Source organism: Carcharodon carcharias, chromosome 10 (assembly GCF_017639515.1).
Source record: "Carcharodon carcharias isolate sCarCar2 chromosome 10, sCarCar2.pri, whole genome shotgun sequence".
Lineage (NCBI taxonomy): Eukaryota > Metazoa > Chordata > Chondrichthyes > Lamniformes > Lamnidae > Carcharodon > Carcharodon carcharias.
Window position 1 is genome coordinate 135682149 of NC_054476.1, and position 21777 is coordinate 135703925.

Sequence of the window (21777 nt, forward strand, 5' to 3'; positions counted from 1 at the left end):
GGGCTAGGGAAAAGGAGGAAGTCCCGAGGAATGGTAATCCTAAACTGTCCCAGTGTGAATCTAATGAGTGCCTCTGCGCCACTCCCCCATCCCACCCCCAATTCATAGCTAGTGCATTTTTTTATGATCTCCGTAGAGACCGATAACCTTTAAAAAGAAATTCAAGCTTCCAGTTAATAGCACAAAATTTCACATTTATGACTTTTACTGTAACAAAAGACTAAAAGTAGTAAACACCATCTTGTAGGAAACTTATAATTTAAACCACAAAACAGAACGTTCCCTTCCTTTTTTTTTAGCACACCTGAAAACACACTTCACAGACTTGTGTCATACTGTCCTTTAAGTAGACATTGAATTCTCCCAGAATCAGTCCAAGGTGATTCTTAGCTCCCAAGGATTTACTTCTGTTCGTTTCCTTTCGGCTCAGCCTGGGAACTTTCAATCTCAGAATCATCTTTCACAGTGGGGTTTTTACCTCCAGAGATTCTTCCTCTAATGCCAGCTTGGTGAACCTTCCAACCTTGTTTCAACTCCTCATGAACTCAGCCTTTTCAGTACAAGCGCGAGTTCCTAACTGCATTCCCGCCTGGCAAGAACAGGGTTGGCTGTGTTTTGAATGGAATAGATCAAATTATAAGTCGCATTGAAGAGGCTTAGTGAAGCAGAGGGAGAACCGCACCCCCCCCCCTTCCAGGATAAGCCTAAACATTTTGAGCAAATCCTCAAGTTCCTATCCTATTCCGGTTTGATGTCTCTGTCAGCCCTCTGAAATGTGAAAAATCTACCCTTACCATTTTTCCTGCTTTAAAAATCACTGTCCAAATGGTAGCCACAGAAACGGCTGCCAAAGCCAGTCAGAACATGGCCTGCATTCGCAGTGACTTGCATTTGTTCCCGCCCTCACTGGTCCGCGATTTGGCCAGCAAACCCGATTCCATCCAATTGACAACTTGCTTCCACCAGAATAACCAGTAAATTTCCGCTTTCCATCAGGGGCACATTGGCGACCTGGAAATGAACCCGCCTGCTGATTCCCACCTCCACCATGAAAATCCAGCCCCAGGTATTCTTTCCTTTTTGAGCAGCTGGACTATTGATGGAATCCCAGAATTTCCACCCTCATTTCCTAGGTGGAGCCCATTTAATGTAAAAGGAAGCAAAATCTCCCAACTGGAATGACTTGGCAATTCTTCACATCGAAACTCCTTAAATCTACCCCAGAATCACTGGTTACAGCACAGAGAGGCCATTCATCCCATCATCCACTCCTTGTGGCAAAGCATTTCACACACATAAAAATTTATTTTAACTTGTTAATTTCTTATCGCTAATTTTATGTTGATGATTTCTCATAGATGACTTCTCAATCTGACAAATTAGTCTCCCCTATTCACTCTATCATAATTTTAAAAAACCTCTATTAAATTTCCTTTAGCCTTTTCTGCTCCTGTGGAAATAATCCCTGTACCTCAAGCCTCTCCTGATAACCAGCCCAAGGAACATCTACATTGAATGCATGCTAAACATTTAATGCTCTTTTTTATAATGGGGCACCTAAAATCTACACACGTTCCATGATCTATCCATTGCCCTGTGGTCACTTCTTTACGCTTCTGGTCGGAAACTCTGTTTATAAAATGTAGGAAGTAGAGGGCTGTACTAGTTCAGTGAAATCAGATGTTAAGGGGAGCAGGGAAGCAGAAAATAAAACTGGTTCAGGAGGCAATTAGATTTATGGAGGGAGAAGGACCGTGGGGTAGGGAGAAGCTTGTTAAGTGGAATAGAGAGGTATTGAAGAGCGATTTTCTTGATGGTCTGAATGGCCTTTTCCTGTTTCTGGAAACTCTTACGTTCTTACTTATCACAAGCTGGATTGTAGGATTGAATTCTTTAAAATGATTTGGGCCCCCTGAGCTATATTCCTTTTTATAATTATACAGACCTGCAGGAATGCATAGACATGTAACCAAATCTTATGAATTATCCGGCTCTAACTCCTGTTCATTTGACCTGTTTGTGGAATGAGCTTTTTTGATTGACAGTGACACTGAGCTAGCCATAATTTTATAACGACTACACTGTCTAAGATTCAATGTGTATGTTTTGAAGTAACATTGCACCAATATCGTCCACTTCCATTTCTGTAAGGAAACATCGAGCTTTAAAATATTTCAGCAACTTACCGTGAACAAAGCAACTGGAATTTTATGGCCCCGTTGCAGTGGGAATGGGGCTGTAAAACGTGGCGAGCCTTTCTAAATCCACTGACTCCGGCGGGGCCATAAAATCCTGCTGGCGTAAAATTCCACCCTGTATGTTGAGGACATTGAAAGATTTCAAATGAAAATAACTTGTATCCAAAATGAATAACTTAAAAGGGCTATTCTGTCTCTCTTTACAGAGAAGAGATGAGTGTTTGTGCTTCCCCAGAGTCGCTACAACTGAAAGGTTCTGGAGACCTGTCCAGCAGACAATCCACATCAACAGATCGAGCCGAGACTACCGAAAAGGTCAGTAAGTCTCTTTGGAAACACAATTTTTCCTGACTGAGAAACAATGTGGACAACATCAGGGCTGTACTGCAGGGAATTGCCAGGGCCTGGAATGAATATGGAAGACGATGGGTAATTAAACAATTAATAGTTACAGGATAGACAAGTTTCGGTTTCAGAAACACTATATTGTCAGAGAGTGAGAAGACTTGGGCAAGAATGAAGAGTTCCATTGTTTGAGGTGTGAGGAAAGAGGTAGCAGACATTGTAATGATGCTTCTAGAGTTGAACAGCGAAAGTTGGGAGGAAGGAATATATATTTAGAAATTCAGGAGATTAATGGTCATTGGGTATAGCAAGAAAATAGATAATAAAGCTTGTGACTGAGAGAGAGAAAGGGTAAAGAGCTGAGCTAAAAGAGGTCATGTAAAGAACAGTGAACTTATCATCCAGATGTCAGTATATTAAGCTTTGCTTTTGAGATTTGAATCAATCTTTTAGTTTGCTCTTTTTAAACTATAGGGAAGTCCTGTTATTCCTATTTAATTTTGTGTTAGAACTGCTATAAGTTCTGAACGATGCCACCCAGCCAGACATGTGAGAATCACCCACACTGCTGATGTTTTATTAATGATTCCCAGTCTTTAATCAATGTCATTTCAATGCCAGGTTTATTTGATACTATTTGCGTTTTTTTGGGAGTGTCGCATCCCTGCCTTTCCAAGCAAATTTGTTAGGCTATATTTTCTGACTCTGGTGCAACACCTGATCAGTGCCAACATGGTGATTGGTGAGTACTAGATGGAGTAACAACATTTACACTTAAATCTCCTCTGTCGGAAAGTCAACCTAGCTTCAGGGGTAAGTTTGGACAGGTTTAAAGCGCACACTTTAGTAAGAGGAAATTTGTGTGTAAGGAGGAAAGAGAGAAGAATAAATTTACATTTATACAGTTCTTGAGCTTAGGATGTCCCAAAGCATTTTGAATGTTGTTCAACTCTAGAGGCATCATTACAATGTCTACACCAGAACTCACTCTTTCCTCATACCTCAAACTATAGAACTCTTCACCCTTGCCCAAAGTCTTCTCTTTAAGAACATAAGGGGCAGAATTTTCCGTTTGACATGTTGGTGGGGGGGTGGGACCTGCACGCCGACGCGTAAAATGATGCGCACTGACGTCGGGTGAGTGTCCCAATATCACCTTGCGCCATTGCGATATTTCATGTGGACGGGTGCGCGATGATCTCCGTTGCGCAGCCACCATTAATTAATGGGCCACTTAAGGCCCTTGAGGCTCCAATTGATGGGGATTTTGCGGCGCCCGTGCGATCTTCGGCTTGTCACACGGGTGCAGCGGACAGGCAGTTGGCAGAAATTTGTGGAAACCTCATCCACGAGCAGGAGAAGAGGGCTCATTGGCTCATTTTCTCCAACAATACAAGTCTCTAAAACCGAAACTTGCTGATATGCAATTATTGACAGGTATCCTTCCATCTGCACGCGATGATGGGAATGCAGCCCCAGAATTTTGGTGAGGTCAGATGAGATCATCTGCTGCACTTCTTTTGATGGCTGAAGAAGTTGATTCAGGAGAGGCAAAGTGTGTCCCAAGAGCCGCACATGCAATTGTCCCTTGCCGGTGATGCAGGACGATCTCTGCTGACTCCTTGTTTGCAGGGTTGGTGTCTGCTTTGGAACTTCTGAGACCACATGTTGTCGTGATGGTGAACTGCCCATAGCATCTTGTTGTTTTACCTGTTATCTTTCCCATTCTTTTCAAACCATGGCAATTCCCTCAACTCAATGAGTTCATACAAAATTTACTCACTGTTACAATAAAAGCATGAGGACAATTGGAGGCAATTGTTACAATAAGGTGGTGGGTGGTGGGCATGGGGCTGGGGTAGACAAATGTTTGGAAAGCCATTAGAGAGCTTAAGAAATCACCTCAAATGATTGGTGGTCTTTGCCAATGTTGAAGAGGCAGTGACCAAGACGTGGCAGGGAAAGAAATCTTTACATTCAGGTATGAGTTTGCAGACAAGTGAGTGATCAGCCCAGTTTCTCAAGGCCCTGCTTGTGAACTGGGTTTCCTTCTGTGTCAGCCCACTGAATATGGCCATTGACCATTGTAGCTTGCTCACAAGGAGGAACACCAAAGTTTCAGATCATTGCTAAACATTACTGTAATCGCATGTGCCAGCCCCTCCTGGACACCCTTGCAGTAGATGGCACAACTCTGTACCTGCCTCTTTGCTGATTCAGACTCTGAGAAGACTGGCATATCTACCATGGGGGGCCTATATGGTGTGTGCCAATGTATGCAGGAAAGGATAGTTGGTGGGTGCTGCCAACGCTGACTTGTCAATCACCCAGGGATCTCTTCTTTCACGCAGTGTCATTTTAACTCTGGGAAAACATCTGGCATTACAACAACAAATTGCATTTCTATAGCACCTTTTAACCAAGGAAAACAGAGAAAAAGGAGCATTCCGAAGGAAGAGAGAGAAGGGTGAGAGGTGGGGAGTTTAGGGAGGGAATTCAGAGCTTAGGGCCTGGGCAACTGATTTAAAATTAAGTTGCACAATTAGAGAAGCACAAAGATGGAGGAGATTACAGGTATGGAGAGGGTGAGGCCATGGATGGGCTTGATACATGCTCGTGATGTCTTCTGAGTTACTGGGTTGCTTTTCATTGGAAAGAGAAGCTTCCACCAGCAGTATAGCTGCCAAGGGAAGGTCATTTCATCTCTTTCTGCAGATGCAGACACCAATGAAACAATCTTCTGTGTAGTTCTCTGTGTATCCCTCCATAGATCCTTTTTTTACCATACATCAGATGGAGCAATTCCAATTGGGAAACCCATTCATCTTGGCAATGGTGCCAGAGGAAAAAAATAGTAAATAATTTTCACTAATTAGCACACGAGAACTGAAGGAAAACAAAAAGGATTTTTATGGTGCAGCATCCTTCCTATGAGTTCCTGAATAATTTGCACTTTCAACCACAGGACAGCCATTCAAATTGTGTCCATCACATCTGTCTTCCTGCATGTCCCAACAGTGAAAAGTGCTTAACTTCCTTCCCAAAGGAGAATTCCGATGAGGCACCTGTTTGAGGTCAGCATTTCTGCTGGCTCAGACCCAGACCACTGCAAAATGCATCAGGAAGACCTGATGGAGGGGTCTTTTCCTGACTTTCTAATCCCACTTGTTCTATTTCTGGCTGCCCAATTGTTCCTTGCCCCCTGGTGCTCAGGAGGTCTGTGCATCACTGCCTGAAAAAACAGTAGTGATAACCTGTACACACTCATTCACCGTAACAACTTGCAGTTATACAAGTGGCAGGGAACACCTTCTCTGAGCGCTTTATAGAAAAGTAGACATTAAGCAACAAGGAATAGGGAGAGAGAAAGTATAGGGATTAAGGAAGTGAAAACATGATGGGGGTGGGGCGGAGGGGGCAGGGTGAAGTGATTTATGATGTGGGAGGGGTGGAGTTCAACAGGATGGGGTAGTGGCTAAGGTGGAATTGCCACCAATTGGTGCATGAAAGCCGCAGGAACAAGAACTAGGCAGGTGTCCAAGAAGCAGAAAGTGGAAGAGTGGGTGTGGAGAAGATCACAAGGCATAAGGACGAGCATCTTGCAGTTGGTCCTTAACGAGACCCTGGGAAGTTATGGGAACTTTGTGAGAATGGGGCATGCCAAGAGCATTGCCAACTCTGGCTGCACACATTCCTGAAGGCTTTATGACTTTGTCCTCACTCCCCCTGCATTGGTTACTCAATGTGTCCATTCTCCTTCCCACACCGCTTGGAAAGTGATTGAATTATTTGTTGCTCAACTGGATGATGTTGTCTGTCGGTCAGACAGCTGTTTGTCCCACCTGCACAAGTTTTGTAATTACTCTAATAAACAAAGCTACTGGAAGAAAATGAGAAAACAAAACACGCACTTTTGTTTAATTCATTGGGAGTGCCTCGAAATTAATTCTTGGAGGGTTGGGAAACTTGCATGTGGATAGGAGAGGTCACTGGCAGCAGTGTTCTGGATGGTGGAAGTTGGAGGTGAGAGAGAGAATTCAACACTGAATGAAGGTGTGGGAAAATATCTGTGATGGGGTGGGGACAGAAGCACACAATATTCCAGAGAACTGGAAGAAAACCTTGATGGCAACGGTTTGAGGAGGGGGAATGAAGCTTCGCTGGGGGTCAGCTAGCCCACCAAGGCCCTGCACCTCTGAGTAAGTCTTGAGGTGGCAGCCAGGTAGCTTGAACGTTGTCACAGAGTTGCTGCTGGGAGCCAGAGAGGATGATGCTTGGCTTAGCCAGGCTTAAGCTTACTCGCTGCACACTTTCACTTTGAATCACTCTGCCCAAATGTGGTGTATCTGATGGATTCCAATCCCCATGACCAATGTTTCGTGAAAACATTCAATGACTGTGGGCTCCATGCCTGCAGTACTGAGTCACCAGCACTAGATGGCAGGAGGGGCCCCTGTGATAACATGTGAGCAACCATCGGTTCATATGTAAAAGAACATTGGATTTAATCCCAGTTCATGGTCCGGGAGTGGGGATGGGAGTGGAGTGAAGAAAAATTCTGCTCACATTCTTTCTCCAAAGCATACAAATAATTATTAATTAATCAATACTAATCTTGAAGTTTGCCCAGTCCAGCAGTTTACCAGAAATGATATGCTGAAAAGTTAACACTATGCAATTTAACATCAGCTTTCACCCTCCTATAGGGACCAAACTGGGGCATTGCTCCCTTTCCTTCACCCTATAACAGCGACAAGTCCACACCTCACCTAGACCAACTCCCCTCTCCATAACAGGGCACAGAGTTATGGAGTGTAGATGGTGGTGCGGTGGTAATGCCACTGAATCAGTAATCCAGAGGCCCAGGCTAATGTTCTGGGGAAATGGGTTCAAATCCCATCATGGCAGCTGATGAAATTTAAATTCAATTAATTGCTAATGGCGACCAGAAAACTATCATAAATTGTTGTAAAAACCCATCTGGTTCACTAATTCCCTTTAGGGAGGGAAATCTGCCATCCTTACCCAGTTTGGCCTGCATGTGACTCCAGACCCACAGCAATGTGGCTGACTCTCTGCAATGGCCTAGTAAATCACTCAGTTCAAGGGCAATTAGGGATGGGCAACAAACTCTGGCCTTACCAGTGATGACCACATCCCATGAAGGAACGAGAGAGAAAAAAAATCTCACTGCACCCCTCTTCAGGGACGTACACTGCACGCCTCCGAATGCACAGGGACCTAGTGTCCAACATCATGACTTGTTATTGGCTGAGATTGAGCAAGAAGTGCTATGTTGCTGAAATGAAATGAATTTTCATCTGAACTTGCAAATCTAGGGATGGTACATTCCTTTCCCAATGTGTTTCTCTCTTCACCTCTTTCTCTCTCTCTCTTCCCCCCCCCCCCACCATTACCCCCACCCCCAACAAACCCCAGGTCCAGCACTGATGCAGGAGGCATTTGCGAATGGGACAAGTCAGTGGTTTGCTCATCGCTCTCCGTGCTTTTTGCAGACAACTAACAGCTGCTCCAACTGGAAGACTCTTGTTTATTTTGCTGCATTCTATCAATAATAGAGCTTGGAGTTTAAAACTCTAGTGTCATTCCAGCAGCCGTGTTAGGAGGGAGAAGGTGCGTCAGGACTTGGGCAATTTTCAACAGTTATTTTTTTGTGATCATCCACAGCTGCAAGTCAAACACGTAAAACGCTGAATGACAGCCAAGGGTTTCCTGCTGATGCTGCTCCATTGTCCTGGTTACTCACCATTTGTTTTTGATGTTTCTTGCAGTAGATGACAGTGGGCTTTAAGAAGAAACGTTTTGTTTAAATTAGGTTGCGTAAGTAGTATTTAATATCAGAGGGCAAAACTGCATAACACCCATATTCATTCAGGTCAATGCCCTGTCAGTCACCACCTTCCCTGTAATACAGGCGATTCCTATCAATTGGTGTTCCCACGTTTTCTAGCATTCGAGGGATGATCACAAAGCTGAGGTTGACTCGCACTGTTCAGGATAATAGGAGAGACAGCAAACGTCTGATCAGCTCTGAAACACTGCTTTTCACCTTGGGTTAAAATCCAGCCCAAACTGGAAGTGAAGTTTGTTTGGTGGTTTACATAAACGGCAAACAAATCCATTATTTGTTTGGGTGCTTGGACTTGAGGCACTTTGTTAGGATAGCATGCTACCCTCCACATAACTCATATATCGTTAGAAATACTTGTATTTATGTAGCGCCTTTCACAAACTCAGGGCATCTCAAAGCGCTTTATAAGTCAATTAAATACTTACTGAATTGTAGTTACTGTTGTATTGTCGGGAGCACAGCGAGCAACTTACATACAGTAAAGTCCCACAAACAGCATTGAGATGATGACCAGAGCATCTTTTTAAAGGTTTTGTTGAGAGAGTAAACATTGACTCGGACAGAGGGGAGAACACCTCCCTTGATTAATGCTGTGGGATCTTTTTTGCGCCCACCTGAGAAGGCAACTTTGATTTAACGCTTCATCTGAAATTTGGTACATCCGACAGTGCAGTGCTCCCTCTGTACTGCACTGGAGTGTTAACCTCGATTTTTCAGCTCAAGTTCTTAGATTGGGACTTGAAGCCACAATCTTCTGAGTCAAATGAAAGTGGTACTGCTCACCCACAGCTAACACAATATAGAAGTATTTATGTGGCGTCCTTCATGTATTCAGGAGGTCTCAAAGTGCTTCACCACCAATTAAATGCTTTTGAAATATAGGCACCATTTGGTTGTAGACAGACAGGGTAGTTTAACTGCACACAGCACAATCTCACAAACAGCAATGCGATAAATAGCCAGATTTATCTGTTCTGCTGTTGACTGAGGGACAAATTTTGATCTGGATGCAGGGAAAACCCCTTCAAAAAGTGGCCTGGGATCTTTCAGAAACATCTGAACAGCTAGATAGAGCTTCAGTCTAATATCTCATCAATAGACAGTCTCTCCAACAGTGCAGTGCTGCCTGGAGCGTCAGCCCGCATTATGTGCTCAAGTTGCTGAGCTAGGACTTGAACCCTCAAACTTCTTATTCAGAGTCTCAATGATCCGTGCTGAGATAATATACTTGACCTGCAAGTACTTGATGCTGTAACTGGAGGAATTTTCATTGCACGCCACTGACATCCCTTATCTCAATGAGCACAATTATCCATCTAAATATGGGAGGGGAGGTGCAGGTAGCTTGTGTTGTGAAGGATGGGGATCAGTTGGCTTCCCTGAGGTACCAGTTTCCTCTAACAGGCCTCCATTCTACTAATGATAGCTGATCCCTTCCCTTCTAACATGTGAAATTTTTATGTTATTTATTAATATCAGACACTAATGTAACCCCAGCCTCAGCAGGGAATGCTCAGCACACTAATACTTTTTTAATTAATCACAAGCTGGCCACCTATGGAACTGCTCACTGGCAGCCTAGTGCGTGGCTGCTGATGTTTAGCAACTAACCAAGGCCAGTGTTCACACACTGCTTCTGAGGAACTGGTCTAAATAGGCCCTGATGTCAAGCACGGTTTCAGTGTGAATCAGTGAAGGAAGACTGCAGATCGCCAAATGCTCATAAACTTCTCATCAGTAAAACAACACTTTTATGTTCCACATGTGACAGCTCTCTTTTAACTTTTAGATATGTAGATTTTACAAATGGGAGGAGAAGAGTTACTTGATATTTATTGATCTCTCCTTTGCTCTTTTCCATGAAATCTTGTGTCACATTCCAATACCTGGAGGCAACCTACTCCTAGGCTCTCCCAAACCAGCTGGTTTGAGGCCTGTGGGATTGGGTTCAGAAATGGCCTCAGACGTTGAAGGAGTCTCTGTGTGGAAAATAAGATCCTGAGAAATTTCGGCTCCACTAGCCCAGTCATGTATTTTTACAGTTTTTAAGTATTTGCACACAATATGGCGTTGAAGCAAACTCCACAGTTTCAGGACGAGGAATAGCATTATTAGTGCGATATTAAAATTAGACAACCAGACAAAAATACTGAAAATTCAAAGTTGCTGTGATTTGTCAGCTTCCCCTAAGACAAGAGTTGAAAAATGACCCTTGCCCCAAACCATTGTCAAAAACTAGAGAAACATATGCCCATACCACTTCACCATACTATACATTTATTTAATTTTATTTAAAAGGAATCGTATATCTATATTATTTATAAATAGAGACAAACATATTGTATTTTTTTGTTTAGGAATTATTGTCTTTTTCTGTATGAATTTGCCACTCGTCAAACATAGGTCACTTAGATAGAGAGTAAAGCTCCCTCTACTCTGCCTCCAGAATTGTGCCTTGGACCTAACCTCAAAAGTGTGCCCCTACTAGCCAAGTATGGCATTTTCTAAATCTCAGACTGGTCATTCTTTGGTAATCGAATAAGATTGCCAACTTGGTATTGAGGACCGATGAAATTTTTTTTCAGCATTTTTTTTCTCAAGTACTACTTTTTTCCTTCCTCCCCTTTTGCTACATATCTTCCCTTGACTTTCAGGGATGAGCTAGAAGGGACACCCCATACTTCATACCTTGACTTCCAGCAATGCCTGGGGTCCTGTACTCTCCCTCACACAAGATTTCATCTGGCCACATGAAGTGGTTAAATACCCCAATCATGTACCTTATCTAGAATGGCTGAAAACCTGCTCCGTCCCTTCTTTCTTACCAACAACATGACAGAGATTGGAAACTCATTGAAGGTCATGGCAGCAAGTCAACCTCTTTTGGTTTAGCAGCGTTCCACCCTCCACTCCTGGACAATGCAGGACACAATACATGGAAGCAGTTCCCTGTGTTAAACTGCTACAACTTATATAGGTAGGGATGTGAATTGAAATTCTTTGGTGCATATTTCTTTAACAAGGATTTTGAACTCAGTTCAGTTCAAAACCGAATCGAAAAAGTAATAGCTTTCTTAAAAAAAAAAATTAAGATTAGAATTATTAACTGGAATAACCAGTTTAATCTCAGATTTGAAAACTTCAATTAATCTAGACTCAATAGTCTTTTGTGGGAAAGAATTCCAGATTTCCGCTACCCTTTTGGTGAGGAAGAGCTTCCTGACATCAACCCTGAATGGGCTCGCTCTAACATTAAGGTTATGCCGCCCCCCTGCTCTGGACTTCCCTACCAGAGGACATAATTTCTTTTTATTTACTCTATCAGCTTCTTTTCAACATCTTAAACCTCCCCTGAGGTGAACGTTTCCTTCGCCAGCACCTTTGGACCCCGTGACCTCTACCACTTTGAAGGACAAGGGCAGCAGATGCATGGGAACTCCACCACCTGCAATTTCTCCTCTAAGTCACACACCATCCTGACTTGGAGATATATTGCCATTCCTTCACCATCAATGAGTCAAAATCCTGGAACCCCCTCCCTATCAGCACTATGGATATACCTACACCAGGGACTGCAGCGGTTCAAGAAGGCAGCTCACCACCACCTTCTCAAGGGCAGCTAGAGATGGACAATAAATACTGGCCCAGCCAGCAAAACCCACATCCTGTGAATGAAATAATTTTTTTTAAAAGATACTGGGGAAATCTAGGGATGTTTTCAACTAGATTAGTGCAATTTAGGGTCATATTTAACTGTCAGCCTTACCCATGAATCTAGCCAGAGCACTGACTGTAAATTTGTTCCAAATTATTGAAACTCAGATATTTAACTAAACACCAAGAACTTGAAACCTTATCCATAAGTTAAACCCTGGCCATATTTTGGCTTCTGTATATTTCCCTGAAAATTGTAACCCATGATGAATGGGTATTTCTCTGAAAATTGTAGCGCACGATGAATGGGATGTTATGTAGGTTTAATTTAATAATGCAGATGTAGATTGATATTTAAAGTGAAAAATTTATTTTGGTTGCCTTTCCAGTCAAAATGTGAATTAGTTAACTAATCTGAGTAGTCCTCGTAAATGTTACATTAGCAAGGTAACTTAACTGTGGAAAAATGGCTCACTTTTCTTTCATGCCCTGAAAATAACCTGTCCTACTCAACTACCCTCTATTAATCTAGTTTATTCTTCCCCTGCTATTCCTCCCTCATGGCACAAAACACAAGAAACTGGTTGCATTTTTCTCTCTTGTTTCCAAATGTTGCCTTTCCACTCATATATACATATATAATATAAAAATCTGTATAAAACCAGGCTGTTATATGACTATTCAGTTCTACATAATTAACTAACATAACACATACTTCCCGTGTGTAGGGTGTAAGTAAAGGCTTGATGAAAGAAGTTTTTGCGTGACATAGTGAGCTAGTAGAGGTTGATTGATTATTAGTTTTGTGGCCTGGATTATGTGGAGTAGGCCTATTGATTCTGACATTGGCTGAATAGAAAACTGAAATGGTCTCCCGAGGATCATTCATAAACAATATTGTGGCCTAGAATGGAATATCTGATTCTATTCTAATTTGGGTCATTTCTGTCACCTCGGTAACAACAAAAAAAACCCAGCAAATTGATAGTGTACAATCGGAAAATGTAGGCTACTGATTTGGTCACCTTTTGATGTAAATGTAACCAAGATGGCTCTTCAGCCACTTTTTTCTTTTTACAGAGTGTCATAGTGTATGGATATAGGAGTTTTGTAAATCTCGAATTTCTTTTTTAATGAGGGTATGAAATATTTCTCTTCTCCTTCCCTCCTCCTGCCTCAACCTCAATTTTTTTTCCTCCCAATTGGGCTTTGCTAAGCTATATCTCTCTGACAGCCATAAGAGAGAACCTTGGGCCTTGACAAAAAGGCCTGTCCCATCTAACCCTTGGAGACACAGAACAGTAACTGGCCAATGTGCCCCTACCCCTTCCTGCCCTTCCGCCACAAACATATCTTACTGTGAGGAGGTACTCCCTCTGAACCTTGGTACAATAGTGAGGCTGAGATTGGAAAGGCAGGAGATCAGGGAAAGGAATTTGAAGCATCATCCCTCCACTCTGCACTGCAATCTTAATTCTGCTCTTCCAACAGGGCAGAAGAGCAAATTGGTGCTGACATTTGTTTTTGCAACACATACAGGATGATAAGTTGAGTTCTGTACCCAGTCTATGTAGCTCATCAATCCACAGTTATTATGTCACCCCTACCCCAACCTCCATACAGTACGATCTTAAACAGCCTTTATAATGAGGTTGCTTGGTAAAACAAATGTAATTAAACTTCCAAAAGGGATTACAGTTGCACCATAATAAAGAAAATGTCTGCGTTTAGCATTTGATTCCTAGGTGAATGTGTAGATAACCAGTCCACTCTCATTGCTTCTGCCTGGAGCATTTTTCATGAATTGATGTAATGGAGCTGTTGAATGAATGGTGCTCAGAGGTGCAACACATTGTGGGAATATTCCTCATCTGTATGTGTTACAGTGCAGGCAATGCAGTTTCTTTAACACACCAGATTTCCACACTGTGCATAGGAAATATGAAATGGCCCCATTGTACTCGGGTACTTGTGATGCAGATTATAGTCAGTCCCAAACAGAATTCCCCTTGTCGTCTTAATGTGTGGATCTGGTTGTGAATATTTAAGCTTTAACACTCAGTTTTGGCTAATGCTCTACCCATTACAGTAAACTGCATGAAGATGTATATGTGTTAACCTTGTTTTCAAAATAAAATCAATCCTGTTTTCTTTGGCTGCTTTATTACATTGACATGAGTAAGTGGACATCTTGCCCCATTCACCCTCTCTTCAATGCTGGCATCTTTGATTACAATGGAATATCACAAAACAAATTTGCATGTAACAATTCCATAAACAGCTGGTCAATGGTACCAAAGGTTTTTCTTTTGGTGTGTTTCTGATGTACTTAGAAAGCCAGTACTCAAAAATATCCAAACCAAACTACTGAGTAGTTCATACAGATAGAGTCTCTGTTTACCCACTATGAAACACACACACTGCCTATAGAGATACATCCTGTTCTCCTAAATCCTGGAAGCTTAGACACAGGTTAGGCAAAAACAAAGACTTGGGAGCCTTCATATGTAATACAGCTGTTTAACTGGCTAAAGCATCTGTAGTATATCAGCAAAAGGTACTGATCAGCTTCCAGTTGCTTGTCCAGGTAGCTGTTTAGGCATTGGCTTAACTTGTACCAAGTCTCATTCACCCTTCACCCCTGTGCCCACTGACCTACTTTGGCTCCCAATCTGGCAACCCCTCAGTTTTAAAATTCTCTTCCTTGTTTTTAAATCCCTCCTTGGCTTGGCACCTGAGGAACTTCCAGCCCAACAAGACTATGCACTGGCAGTGGAGGCAGTGAATGTTGAAGGTGGTGGATGATGTACCGATCATGCGGGCTGCTTTGCCCCGGATGGTGTCCAGTGTTGTTGGAGCCGCATTCATCCAGGCAAGTGGAAAGTATTGGTTACAAAATGCTTGAGACCTCCTGAGATCATGAAAGGTGCTACACAAATGCAAGTTCTTTTTGGTTAGAGAGGGAATTTTATATAGTAGCCGAGACAGATGGGGATGCGATGCGAGAAACAGGATTTTCTAACCATTTAATAATGGTCAGGGAAAAAAATCGCATGCTGTGAATGACCAAATTTTGAATATAACTCACATTGATGGGCAATGTGAAGCTACAAACGTATGAAACATTGGCCAACAGTAATTTCTAGTCTTACATAGCCAAGTCATGTTTTCAATCCAATATAATTTGAAAATCAGCGCAAGGAAGGATTAAGACATGAATATACAATTTTGAAAGATAAACAACAAAAGATTGAAAGAATTAAAAGAGATAGTTCAGAAGGGCGTCACTGTTGAAGGAAAATGGAACATGTTTAAGATTGCAATGTTAAACACACACTGTAAGTACATCCCTTAAAGCAACACATGTAAGCTAAACAAATATTCCCCAAAGTGAAAGAATAGGACATTTAAAATGCAAGTGAGAAAAGAATATCTGAATATATTAAGATGATTGAGCAAGCAGGGTGTGAGCTTGAAAGGAGTCCAGGGAATTGCAGAGACAGTTTGAGGACACTTTAATATTATGTTAGTGTTACTAGGTCCTGGCGTGTGTGACTCCCACTCAGCCACTGTACACCCAGGTTTTTCTCTGTCTCCCAAACTAGCGAGCGCTTGGAGTCAATCACCAATAGTCTGATATTGGGACACCATTCCTGGACATTACAGATACCATGACACCAATTATTATGAAGTCATGGCTTTGCACTTGCCAACTTGTCAATACTGACTGCCTTTTCTTCCACAAGCAAACATTCAGAGAGTCAGCCAGGAAATATCCTTAAATATCACTTTGAAAGAGATTTGGACAAATGGGTCCTGGATCCAAGCTCAATTAAGGAGGCCCAGCAGAATGATAAAGTATTCCAGTAGTACCATAACAGTAAAGTAAGAGACAGGAGCTTAGAATGCAAAATGATAAGGTGATGGTGGCGAGTGGATTAAATGCAGGTGTCAATTTCAGTCTCTTTGGAAATTGACATTCAGAGAGTGTGTCAGAGACAGGACTGTAACACTAGATGCTAATTCTGTGACCCACGGGCCCAGCCAGTGAAGCACCTCACTTGGAGTGGACCACCACAACATTTACCCAAATGGTTTACAGAAAGGTCCCGTGTACAGACTTTCTAATTAAGCTGCTCTATTAGAATCCAGAATATTGTAAGGAACTGAATCCAGGAATGAAGGATAAAAGGTCGAGAGTAATACCAGCAGATGTTGCATCAGACTAGAGGGAGGTAGTGATTTACAGGGATCAGTACTTGACCTCTGCTGTTTCGCAGTCACAGGAATGACCTGCATTCTGAAAACAACTGAAGGGTTCAAATTAGGGATTTCATGAAAGAGGCAAAGCACAAAACTGAGGATCAGGCTAATTTACAGAAACAGTTGGGACATTTAGAAAATGAGCAAAGACCAAAGATATTTAAACAACAAAAACATTGAAGAATGTAGGAAAAATCTACAACATAAATAAATGAGGGAACAGCACAGACTGACTCGGGAGAGTGTCCAGTTACCAGTAGAACCAGCACAGACTGATGCGGGAGAGTGTTCAGTTACTAGTAGAACCAGCACAGGCTGACTTGGGAGAGTGTTCAGTTACCAGTAGAACCAGCACAGGCTGACTCGGGAGAGTGACCAATGACCAGTAGAACTAGCACAGACTGACAGGGGAGACTGTCCAGTTACCAGTAAAACCAGCACAGGCTGACTCAGGAGAATGTCCAGTTAGCGATAGAACTAGCAGAGGCTGACTCGGGAGTGTGTCCAGTTACCTGTAGAACTAGCAGAGGCTGAATCGGAGGAGTGTCCAGTTACCAGTAGAACCAACACAGGCTGACTCGGGAGTGTGTCCAGTTAATAGTGGAACTAGCACAGCAGAGGATGACTCGGGAGAGCGTCCATTACCAGTAGAACTAGCAGAGGCTGACTTGGGAGAGTGTCCAGTTACCAGTAGAAATAGCAGAGGCTGACTCGGAAGTTTGTCCACTTAATAATAGAACTAGCACAACACAGGCTGACTCAGGAGAGTGTCCAGTTACCAATTGAACCATCGCAGGCTGACTCAGGAAAGTGTCCAATTACCAATAGAACTAGCAGAGGCTGACTAGGGAGAGGGTCCGATTACCATTAGAACCAGCGCAGGCTGACTAGGGAGATTGTCCAATTACCAGTAGAACTAGCACAGGCTGACTCAGGAGAGTGTCCAGTTACCCGTAGAACTAGCACAGGTTGACTCGGGAGAGTGTCCAGTTATCAGTAGAATTGGCACAGGCTGACTAGGGAGACTGTCCAGTTACCAGTAGAACTAGCACGGGTTATCTCAGGATAATGTCCAGGCTGACTCTGGAGGGTGTCCAGTTACCAGTAGAACTAGCACAGGCTGACTAGAGAGAATGTCCAGTTACCAGTAGAACTAGCAGAGGCTGACTCGGGAGTGTGTCCAGTTAACATTAGAACTAGCAGAGGCTGACTCGGGAGTGTGTCCAGCTAATTGTAGAACTAGCACAGCACAGGCTGACTCGGGAGAGTGTCCAGTTACCAGTAGAACCAGCACAGGCTGACTAGGGAGAGTATCCAGTTACCAGTGGAACTAGCACAGGCTGACTTGGGAGAATGTCCAGTTACCAGCAGAACTAGCACAGGCTGACACGGAAGACTGTCCAGATACCAGTAGAACTAGCAGGGGCTGACTCGGGAGCGTGTCTGGTTAATTGTAGAACTAGCACAGCACAGGCTGACTCGGGAGAGTGTCCAGTTAGCAGTAGAACTAACAGAGGCTGACTTGGGAGTGTGTCAAGTTAATTGTAGAACTAGCACAGCACAGACTGACTCGGGAGAGTGTCCAGTTACCAGTAGAACCAGCACAGGCTGACTAGTGAGAGTGTCCAGTTAGCAGTAGAACCAGCACAAGCTGACCAGGGAGATTATTCGGTTATCAGTAGAACTAGCACAGGCTGACTCGGAAGACTGTCCAGTTACCTGTAGAACCAGCACAGGCTGACTCGGGAGAGTGTCTAGTTACCAGTTGAACCATTGCAGGCTGACTCAGGAGAGTGACCAGTTACTGTAGAACTAGCACAGGCTGACTTGGGAGAGTGTCCAGTTACCAGTAGAACTAGCACAGGCTGACTTGGGAGAGTGTCCAGTTACCAGTAGAACTAGCACAGGCTGACTAGGGAGAATGTCCAGTTACCAGTGAAGCCAGCACAGGCTGACTCAGGAGAATGTCGAGTTAGCAGTAGAACTAGCAGGGGCTGACTCGGGAGAGTGTCCAGTTACCAGTAGAACTAGCACAGGACAACTCAGGAGAGCGTCCATTACCTGTAGAACTAGCAGAGGCTGACTCGGGAGAGTGTCCAGTTACCAGTAGAAATAACAGAGGCTGACTCGGGAGTTTGTCCACTTAATAATAGAACAAGAACAACACAGGCTGACTCAGGAGAGTGTCCAGTTACCGATTGAACCATCGCAGGCTGACACAGGAAAGTGTCCAATTACCAATAGAACTAGCAGAGGTGACTACGGAGAGGGTCCGATTACCATTAGAACCAGCACAGGCTGATTCGGCAGAGTGTCCAGTTACCAGTAGAACCAGCACAGGCTGACTCGGGAGAGTGTCTTGATACCAGTGGAACGATCGCAGGCTGACTCAGGAGAGTGACCAGTTACTGTAGAACTAGCACAGGCTGACTAGGGAGATTGTCCAGTTACCAGTAGAACTAGCACAGGCTGACTCGGGAGAGTGTACAGTTACCTGTAAAAATATCACAGGCTGACTCGGGAGAGTGTCCAATTATCAGTAGAACTAGCACAGGCTGACCAGGGAGAGTGTCCAGTTACCAGTAAAAATATCACAGGCTGACTCGGGAGAATGTCCAGTTGCTAGTAGAACTAGCACGGGCTGTCTCAGGATAATGTCCAGGCTGACTCGGGAGGGTGTCCAGTTACCAGTAGAAGTAGCAAAGGCTGACTTGGAAGAGTTTCCAGTTACCTGTAGAACTGGCACAGGCTGACTAGGGAGAGTGTCCAGTTAGCAGTAGAACTAGCACAGGCTGACTAGAGAGAATGTCCAGTTACCAGTAGAACTAGCAGAGGCTCTCTTGGGAAAATGTCCAGTTACCAGTAGAACTATCACAGGCTGACTCGTGAGGGTGTCCAGTTACCAGAAGAACTAGCACAGAATGACTAGGGAGATTGTCCAGTTACCAGTAGAAGTAGCAGAGGCTGACTTGGAAGAGTTTCCAGTTACCAGTAGAACTAGCACAGGCTGACGAAAGAGAGTGTCCTGTTACCAGTAGAACGAACACAGGCTGACTCGGGAGAGTGTCCAGTTACCAGTAGAAATAACAGAGGCTGACTCGGAAGTTTGTCCACTTAATAATAGAACAAGCACAACACAGGTTGACTCAGGAGAGTGTCCAGTTACCGATTGAACCATCGCAGGCTGACACAGGAAAGTGTCCAGTTACCAATAGAACTAGCAGAGGTGAGTAGGGAGAGGGTCCGATTACCATTAGAACCAGCACAGGCTGATTCGGCAGAGTGTCCAGTTACCAGTAGAACCAGCACAGGCTGACTCGGGAGAGTGTCTTGATACCAATGGAACGATCGCAGGCTGACTCAGGAGAGTGACCGGTTACTGTAGAACTAGCACAGGCTGACGAGGGAGATTGTCCAGTTACCAGTAGAACTAGCCCAGGCTGACTCGGGAGAGTGTACAGTTACCAGTAAAAATATCACAGGCTGACTCGGGAGAGTGTCCAACTATCAGTAGAACTAGCACAGGCTGACCAGGGAGAGTGTCCAGTTACCAGTAAAAATATCACAGGCTGACTTGGGAGAATGTCCAGTTACTAGTAGAACTAGCACGGGCTGTCTCAGGATAATGTCCAGGCTGACTCGGGAGGGTGTCCAGTTACCAGTAGAAGTAGCAAAGGCTGACTTGGAAGAGTTTCCAGTTACCTGTAGAACTGGCACAGGCTGACTAGGGAGAGTGTCCAGTTAGCAGTAGAACTAGCACAGGCTGACTAGAGAGAATGTCCAGTTACCAGTAGAACTATCACAGGCTAACTCGTGAGGGTGTCCAGTTACCAGAAGAACTAGCACAGAATGACTAGGGAGATTGTCCAGTTACCAGTAGAAGTAGCAGAGGCTGACTTGGAAGAGTTTCCAGATACCAGTAGAACTAGCACAGGCTGACCCAGGAGAGTGTCCTGTTGCCAGTAGAACGAACACAGGCTGACTCGGGTGAGTGTCCAGTTACCAGTAGAACCAGCACAGGCTGACGAGGGAGAGTGTCCTGTTACCATTGGAACTAGCACAGGTTGACTAGGGAGAGTGTCCAGTTACCAGTAAAACTAGCACAGTCAGACTCGGGAGAATGTCCAGTTACTATTAGAATCAGCACAGGCTGACTTGGGAGAGTGTCCAGTTAGCAGTAGAACTAGCACAGGCTGACTAGGGAGAGTGTCCAGTTACCAGTCGAACTATCACAGGCTGACTCGTGAGGGTGTCCAGTTACCAGTAGAACTAGCAGAGGCTGACTCGGGAGTGTGTCCAGTTAATTGTAGAACTAGCACAGAACAGGATGACTCGGGAGAGTGTCCAGTTACCAGTAGAACCAGCACAGGCTGACGAGGGAGAGTGTCCTGTTACCAGTGGAACTAGCACAGGTTGACTAGGGAGAGTGTCCAGTTACCAGTAAAACTAGCACAGTCAGACTCGGGAGAATGTCCAGTTACTATTAGAATCAGCACAGGCTGACTTGGGAGAGTGTCCAGTTAGCAGTAGAACTAGCACAGGCTGACTAGGGAGAGTGTCCAGTTACCAGTCGAACTATCACAGGCTGACTCGTGAGGGTGTCCAGTTACCAGTAGAACTAGCACAGGCTGATGTGGCAGAGTGTCCAGTTAGCAGTAGAACTAGCAGAGGCTGACTCGGGAGAATGTCCAGTTACCAGTAGAACTAGCACCGGCTGTCTCAGGATAATGTCCAGTAACCAGTACAACAAGCAGAGGCTGACTCGGGAGAGTGTCCAGTTACCATTAGAACCAGCACAGGCTGACTTGGGAGAGTGTCCAGTTAGCAGTAGAACTAGTACAGGCTGACTAGGGAGAGTGTCCAGTTACCAGTCGAACTATCACAGGCTGACTCGTGAGGGTGTCCAGTTACCAGTAGAACCAGCACAGGCTGACTAGGGACAGTGTCCAGTTACCAGCAGAACTCGCACAGGCTGACACGGGAGAGTGAGCAGTTACCGGTAGAACCGGCTCATGCTGACTCGGGAGAGTGTCCAGTTAGCAGTAGAACTAGCAGAGGCTGACTCGGGAGTGTGTCCAGTTAATTGTAGAACTAGCACAGCACAGGCTGACTCGGGAGAGTGTCCAGTTACCATTAGAACTAGCAGAGGCTGACTCGAGAGTGTGTCCAGTTACCATTAGAACTAGCAGAGGCTGACTAGGGAGTGTGTCCAGTTAATTGTAGAACTAGCACAGCACAGGCTGACTAGTGAGAGTGTCCAGTTACCAGTAGAACCAGCACAGGTTGACTAGGGAGTGTATCCAGTTACCATTAGAACCAGCACAGGCTGACTTGGGAGAGTGTCCAGTTAGCAGTAGAACTAGCACAGGCTGACTCGGGAGAGTGTCCAGTTACCAGTCGAACTATCACAGGCTGACTCGTGAGGGTGTCCGGTTACCAGTAGAA

At 44.2% G+C, this 21777-nt stretch overlaps 1 protein-coding gene across 1 annotated transcript in view; it reads left to right on the forward strand.

The window, feature by feature from the left end:
* Nucleotides 1–11849, forward strand: part of clip2 (CAP-GLY domain containing linker protein 2) — a 145263-nt gene extending 133414 nt beyond the window's left edge. The window contains exons 19-20 of the mRNA XM_041197310.1: nt 2405–2513; nt 11741–11849. Coding sequence (XP_041053244.1) covers nt 2405–2513; nt 11741–11770 — 139 coding nt within the window. The 3' untranslated portion in view covers nt 11771–11849. The remainder of the gene's footprint in view (nt 1–2404; nt 2514–11740) is intronic.
* Nucleotides 11850–21777: the final 9928 nt, after the last annotated feature.